At 37.7% G+C, this 7,672-nt stretch overlaps 1 protein-coding gene across 1 annotated transcript in view; it reads left to right on the top strand.

The window, feature by feature from the left end:
* CSGALNACT2 (chondroitin sulfate N-acetylgalactosaminyltransferase 2) overlaps window positions 1-4,057 on the top strand; it is a 95,811-nt gene extending 91,754 nt beyond the window's left edge. The window contains exon 7 of the mRNA XM_006902738.1: window positions 3,568-4,057. Within this exon, the coding sequence (XP_006902800.1) occupies window positions 3,568-3,860 (293 nt within the window). The 3' untranslated portion in view covers window positions 3,861-4,057. The remainder of the gene's footprint in view (window positions 1-3,567) is intronic.
* The last annotated feature ends 3,615 nt before the right edge of the window (window positions 4,058-7,672 follow it).

Raw genomic sequence — 7,672 nt, 5'->3', positions numbered from 1 at the left:
GCTCCATCTAACATACTTTGGACATGTTGTGAGGAGAGACCGGTCCTTGGAGAAGGACATCATGCTTGGGAGGGTGGAGGGACAGCGCAGGAGGAGAAGGCCCTCTATGAGGTGGATTGATTCAGTGACTGGGATAATCGGGATGGAAGTGTCAGAGATAGTATGATTGGCACAGGACAGATCAGGGTTTAGGGCTCTTGTACATAGGGTCGCTATGAGTTGCAAGCGACTCGACAGCACATAACAACACAACAAACAACATATTCCTTTTAAACAGTTCTTTCTTTCATCTATTCCAATGCAGTTTTCATTATTTATTCCCTCTTTTCTTAGTTTCCTATGTCAGTCCTTTTTTATATCAGTGATGTTATGCTGTATTTGTCCTTTTATGACTTAGATATTTCACTCAGCATAATGTCCTCCAGGGTCATCCATGTTGTGTAATATTTTGTGAGTTCCTTGTTTCAGTGCTGCATATTATTCCATTGTGTGACTATACCATAGGTTTTTCTGTCTATTCATTTGTTGATGTTGTTGTGTACTGTTGGATTGGAACTGACCCATAGCCGATCCTCCAGCAGGTTTTCAGAGGCAGTCAGTTGCATGGAAGGAGATTGCCCATCCTTCCCCCAAGGAGCAGATGGTGTCCTCGAACCACATGCCTTCAGGATTGCAGTGCAGCTTCTTGCCACTAGGCCACCAGATCTCCCTTCATTTGTTGATGGGCAAGTAAAAATTTCTGAGGATTTTTTTAAAAATAAAATTCCTGAAATAGTACATCAACAGAGTATGCTAGAAATTCAAGCTGGATTCAGAATAGACTGTGCTCTAGAAATAATCATTGCTAAAAAAAAAAAAGAAATAATCATTGCTGATGTTAGATAGATCTTGACTAAAAGCAGAAGATACCAGAAAGATGTTTATTTGTGTTGCATTGACTATGCAAAGGCATTTGTGTGTATCATGAAAATTATACCAAACATTGAGAAGAATAGGAGTCCCAGAACATTTAATTAAGCGTATACAAAACCTGTACATAGCCCAAGAAGCTTTTGTCTGAACTAAACAAGGGAACTCTGTATGGTTTAAAATCAGGATATATGTGTGTCAGGATTTTGTCCTTTCTCTGTAACTATTCAATCTGTATGCTGAGTAAATCATTCTAGAACTTGTACTGTATGAAGAAAACCATGGCATCAGAATCAGAGGAAGACTCATCAGCATCCTTTGTTATGCAGATGACACAGCTTTGCTTACTGAAGTGAAGAGGACTGGAAACTTGCTGGTGAAGATCAAAAACTACAGCCTTCAGTATTGCGTTATATCTCAGCATTACAAAAAGTCCTCACCACTGAAACAATAGACAATATTGATTGGTAAAGATTGAAGTCGTCAACAATTTCATTTTACACGGATCCAAAATCAACACCCATGGTAACAGCAGTCAAGAAATCAAAATATGTGTTTCACTGGCAATATCTCCTACAGCAAACCACTCCAAAGTGCTGAAGAGCAACAAGGTCCACTTAAAGATTAAGGTGTGCTTGATCCAAGCCGTGGTCTTTTCAGTTACTTCCTATGTGTCTGGATATAGGACAGTGAATAAGGATGGCAGAAGAATGATGCCTTTTAATTGTGGTGTTAGAAGAGAGTATTGAATATACCATGGAAGACCAAAATAGCAAACGAGTCTGTGTTGGTGGAAGTGCAACCAGGGTGCTCTTTAGAGGCAAGGATGGTAAAACTGTGTCTCACATATGTTAGCATGTTATCAGGAGGGGCCATCCCTTAGGAAAAGACATCATTCCTTGAGAAAAGCTGGGATAGATGGAGGGTCACAGAGAGACCCTCAATGAGATTGATTGACACAGTGACTGTAACAGTGAGCATATATCTCTTGAGTGTATCAGAAATCATAAAGGTGGCACATGATAGGGCATGGTTCAGAACCGTTGTTCATATAGTCAGCTTAAAGACGCCTTATGACAACAATAAGAGGGATGAATTCTCCACTTAATACGTTGCTTATTAGCCCAGTTGTGCTCCTTAGAAGTATGGATGGAGGGACTTCATCTCACATACTTTTAGCATATTGCTAGGAAGCCAGTCATTGGAAAAGTTGCAGAGTCAGAGAAAAAGAGGAAGATCTTCCATGAAATGGGCTGACACAGTAACTGTGAGGATGGAGCAGAATTTGGTTCTGGTGTGTGTAGTGTCACTGTAAGTTGGAGGGAACTTGAGAGTACCTGACAACAGGGGCAGAACTGAGGAGGAATGAGGAGACAGTTCTTAGGAGGCACTGTGTTTCTCTGTTAGAGACAGAAAAATGTGAAAATTGGTAACAGTGAGCATTGTACATTAGAAACATAATTAATGACACTAAATTGTACATGTAAAAAATGTTGAGATGGCAAGTTTTTTTAAATAATTTTAGCACATCAAAAACAAAGCAAAATAAGACAAAAACTTCAAGTTGTTTGTTTTCACCATACTTTGAAAAATCAGGGGTTTATTTTAAGCCCAGTGTAAAATATCTCACCTCTTCTTCCCACTGCGTGTTATCTGATGGTTTGTTATTATATGTATGCTTCCAGATCCCCTGTATTCTTAAGTTCTTAATTGAGCAGCATGCAGTGAATTACTTCCTTCTGAAAGGAAGTATCTTCATTTGAATACTGTGGTACATACCCCTTCTCCAGAATGTTCTCCCTGCCATGGGCCACCTCTAAGTTTAATGACTGTTCTTGCTCTGTCTCTCTTTATTCTTGAGATAGACTACTGTTAGACTTAGCTCTTGGTTCTCTCTAAATTCTTTCAGTAATTTCATTCATTGATGTAGCTTTAAAGAATTTCTATGCCCATCAGATTTTATGTCCGGTTTAATACTTTCTATTTCCTCCTGCTATTTATGTTTGTGACTCAGAAAAACTTTTGCTTTAGAAGGAAAATATAAATGGTGGTGGTCCTTAGAGAAGGATATCATGCTTGGAAGGGTGGAGGGACAGCATAGAAGAGAAAAATCCTGAATAAGATGATTGACACAATAACTGCGATAATGAGGGTAGGTGTGTCAGAAACAGTGAGATTGGCCAAGGATAGGGCAGGGTTCAAACCTTATGAGTCATGGTTGATTCGACGGCACTTAACAACATCATCAACATGGGTGATTTTATTTCCTTCTGTTGTATATTAATATCAGTAGCAGGAGTGGCATCTACTTCCTAAACAACACTTCCTAAACTCTCTGAACTCTGATAAATGATGATAGTTATAGAATGGCTATAGGCCTTTTGTTCATATGTTGCTATGAGTCGTACTCATAGCAATCAACAAGAACTGTATAGTTTACAAAACATTCAGTTTTATTTTGGTACTCTCCACAACTCTATTTTGAGCTCCTAGAATCTTTCACCTAGTAACGTCCAATCTAGAAAATTAGGCCTCTTAATAAGATGCCTTTATGCTCTTCCATGCCATATTATCTGAAGCAGAACATTTAAGTCTTCATTATATTTCATTGTTCCTACTACCTTTCAGCTACTTACAGTATCTCTTTTCATCTTATAGGTGGATTTGACCTGGAAGTCAAAGGCTGGGGTGGAGAAGATGTTCATCTTTATAGAAAATACTTACATGGGGACCTCATAGTGATTCGAACTCCAGTTCCTGGCCTCTTTCACCTTTGGCATGAGAAGCATTGTGCCGATGAACTGACACCAGAGCAGTACCGGATGTGCATTCAGTCCAAAGCCATGAATGAGGCTTCACATTCTCACCTTGGGATGCTGGTCTTCAGGGAGGAAATTGAGACACACCTTCAGAAGCAGGCATACCGGACAAACAGAGAAGCTGCTGGCTAATGTGTTCATTAATGATTACTCTCTGGACCACAAACCGGCACCATTTATTTAGCCTTAATTCCAACTCCAGTACCTCTTTCAGGGAAGAGAAAGATATTTTTCATATTCTTTTTGACATGTCTTCAGATTCAAAAGAATTGTATTTCAAACCATAAAGCCTCTGTTTTGTGATGTTAGTACTTGACAAATTGAAAACTGTTTATCTCATTTTTACGCTAGTCTTATGTTGTGGTGTATCTGATTGCATCTGTCTGACTGGACTTGCTGTGTTGATGATGCATCAGGAACATTGGATGCTCCAAAGAGGGCAATGTACTACAAGTGTACAAAGTGAACAGTATTTTTTACATGCTGCCACCTAGCTGAGCCACCTTGACTTTTCATGAAGATCTTTGGTTAATGATTTGGAGAACCTATTTTTTTCCCCATCCATTTTTTAAATGACATGTCAAAAATGTCTACAAAAGAAGGCAGAATCCAGAACCACTTAACCTAATGTTGTTTGGCTCCTTTGTACGTCTGTTCTTAAATAAGTGGATGATAATAGAAAATATTTAGATTAGAGCTATTGCTTGCTTAAAAACACATATTACTACCTTTAAAAGTCCAAGTTGCTTTAGACTATTTTAAAGAAACAGCAATAACTATGGAATATTTGATTATGTTGAAGAATACATACTATCCTTCGATATCTGGAAATAGCAGTTTATAGAAGTAAAGGCTACATCTAAACCCTCATGGCAAGGGACAGTAGTTGACCATAGCATGTTTGTGGTTTGAGTTTTTGCTTTTCATATTGTCTCTGTTAACATGAATTAATAGTTATTTATCATCCCCCATTTTCCAATGTCATATGTGTATGGGGAGCTCTGGTGGCTTAGTAGTAAAGAATTGGACTACCAACCCAAAAATATGTGGTTTGAATTCACCAGTTCCTCCATTGGAGAGAGATGGGCAGCCTCCTTTTGTGCAATTTAGTGCCTCTGAAAACCTGCTAATGGATCAGCTCTAAGTCGGTTCCTACTCCATGATCCTGAACAACAGCATGCTTGTAGGAAAAGTATGTTTGCATATAATATTTTAAGTTAAGACAGTTTCATGGAGAAAATGAAAAAAAAAATGAATGAATATATCATAATGAGAAAAAATGGAAATATTAATTTTCATAGTTGGAATATGAGTTACAGAATACTTCAGTGAAATACAGTGTATTACTTGAAGGTTCTATAATTTTTGTTGTTGTTAGGTGCCATTAAATCAAATATAAGTTGTAGCAACTCTGTGAGCAACAGAGCTGAACTTTTCTCTGTGCTATGCCATCCTTTCCAACTCTGATATGCTTAACCACATTGTTACAGATATTTTGTCAATCCATCTTTTTAGGGGTCTACCTCTCTTTCTCTGATCCTCCACTTTCCCATGATGTCCTTTTCCAAGGACTGGCCCCTCTTGACAATATGTCCAAATGATGTTAGAAAAGTTTCACCATCCTTGCTTCTAAGGAGCACCATATGATATTATATCCAGATTTATTTCCTTATCAAACATAAGGGTTTTTTTCCCCTAAATCCAGAAATTGGGGATATGGTAAGAGACATGCATAAGTTTTTGAACCTTGTTAAAAAGTGACTTAGTAATGCCCCTTAAAAGTAAGGATAGCAAGACTTCATCTCAGAGGAGGCTAGTCACTGAAGAAGGACATTTTGCCAGGAAAGAAGAAGAGTAGAGAAAGGAGATGTATTATTACATGGTGGATGGATCAATTGTGTAAAACACAGCACTGAGTGTGATGGTGATGCAAGACTGGGCAGGGTTTTGTTCTGTGTGTATCTGTTGGAACTGACTCAGTGGTACCCTAAACCAATAATACTGAATTCTATTTGTACAAAAACACCTGAGAATTTACAGAAGAAAACATGTTACTTTTTACTCAGTTAATATTATCATTTGAAATATTATGAATTCCAAATTTCAGGATATAACTTGAACTTAATTCTGCAATAATTTTTACTAATTGTTATTTTAAGAACTTTTAAGTTGAGATAGCATTTAGACATATTTTCAAGGTGTGTAAAATGTTCTCTACAAGATTATTATTCAGACAGTCTTTCTTTTTTATACACAAAATTTCCTTTGCTATTTATTTCAATGACCAGGTCATTATGGTATTTAAAGTGAAAGAATGTAGTAATTTGCAAAGATAAGTTGTTTGATTTTTTTTAACAGAATCAAATTATTTAACCTATTTTGTCAAAACAATTTTTTTTATTAAAAGTTGGAAGTTAAGCAATGGGAATATGTTTGTGACATTAAACAAACAATAAAGTGTTTTATTATAGCAAGTTAAAATAAAATGTGTTTATTTTCTATTCTAAAACATCATAGAAACAGGAAAATTGTACATTTTGAAGAATAATAAATCAGACCACACAGCACATACTCAGATCAAGATACAGTATTATCAGTGACAGGCCCTGTGTGCCCCTTCACCATACCAGACCCTCACTACATCCTTAAGGCCAATATCTGAAATATTAGCGTAAGATGGTAGTCTGTGCAGATGGGAGCCCATGAACCTCTTCAACCAAGATACCAGAAAACAAAAATAGCAGATGGGGGATAATTCTGGAATCTTGAATTGCTGCTATTATGTGCCTTCCAGTTGCCTGTGATTCATAGTGACCATATGTATAGTAGCACTGAACCCAACCCTATCCTGAGTCTCACCATCTCCAACCATCTACCCCCATTAACCCAGGTGCTGTGCCAGTCCATCTCAGATGAGGTCGTCCTCTCTTGTGCTGTCCCTCCATCCTTCCAAGCATGATGTCCTTCTCCAAGGACTAGTCCCTCTTGGCAACATGCCAAAAAGGAGATGGAGCTTCAAAATACTTGCCTCCAAGGAAACTTCTTTTCACCCTCTCCAGGACAATCCTGTTTGTTTTCTTGGCAGTCCATGGTATATTTAATATTCTTCTCAAGAACCACAACTCAAAAGCATCAATTCTTCTGTCATCCTTAGTCATTGTCCAGCTCTCTGATACATAGCAAGTAATTGTAAAGATTATGGCCTGGATCAGGAGCACCTTAGTCTCTAGACTGACATCCTTGCTCTTCAGCACTCTGGAGAGATTCCTAATAGCATATTTCCCAATGCAATTAATCTTTTGATTTCCTGACTGCTGGTACCAAGAATGTTGATGGTGAAGCCAAGCAAGCTGTAATTGTTGACAGTTTTCTCTCCACCTATCATGATGCTGCCAGTTAGCCCATTGGTAAGAATCTTTGTCTTGATATAGCATTTCAATCATTTTAAAGACTACAGTCCTTGACTTTATGCAGCAAACACTTCAGGCTCTCATTTTTGGCAAGCAATGTTGTGTAATCTGCATAATGCAGGTTGTTAAGTCTTCTTCCACTTCTGATGCCACATTCTTCCTCATAAAGCCCAGCCTCTCAAATTATCTATTCCACATATGGATTGAAATGGTATGGAATACATTAAAAAAAAAAAAAAGATTCACCATGACCAAGTGGGATTCATAGCAGGTATGCAAGGATGGGTCAACATAAGAAAACCAATGTAATTCATCACATTAACAAAGCAAAGAACAAGAACCACATGACCCTATCAATTGATTCAGAAAAGGCGTTTGACAAAATCCAACACCATTTCCTGATTAAAATACTGAACAAAATAGAGGGGAATTTCTTGAACATAGTAAAAAGCATATGTGCAAACACAATAGCCAACATTGTTCTCAATGGAGAGAGATTAAAGGCATTCCCTTTGAGAACAGGAACTAGGCAAG

Source organism: Elephantulus edwardii, unplaced genomic scaffold, assembly GCF_000299155.1.
Source record: "Elephantulus edwardii isolate Elephantulus edwardi_28Jun2011 unplaced genomic scaffold, EleEdw1.0 scaffold00444, whole genome shotgun sequence".
NCBI classification, from domain to species: domain Eukaryota; kingdom Metazoa; phylum Chordata; class Mammalia; order Macroscelidea; family Macroscelididae; genus Elephantulus; species Elephantulus edwardii.
Note: the sequence above shows the minus strand (reverse complement) of the source record. Positions and strands in the feature narration are given on the sequence as shown.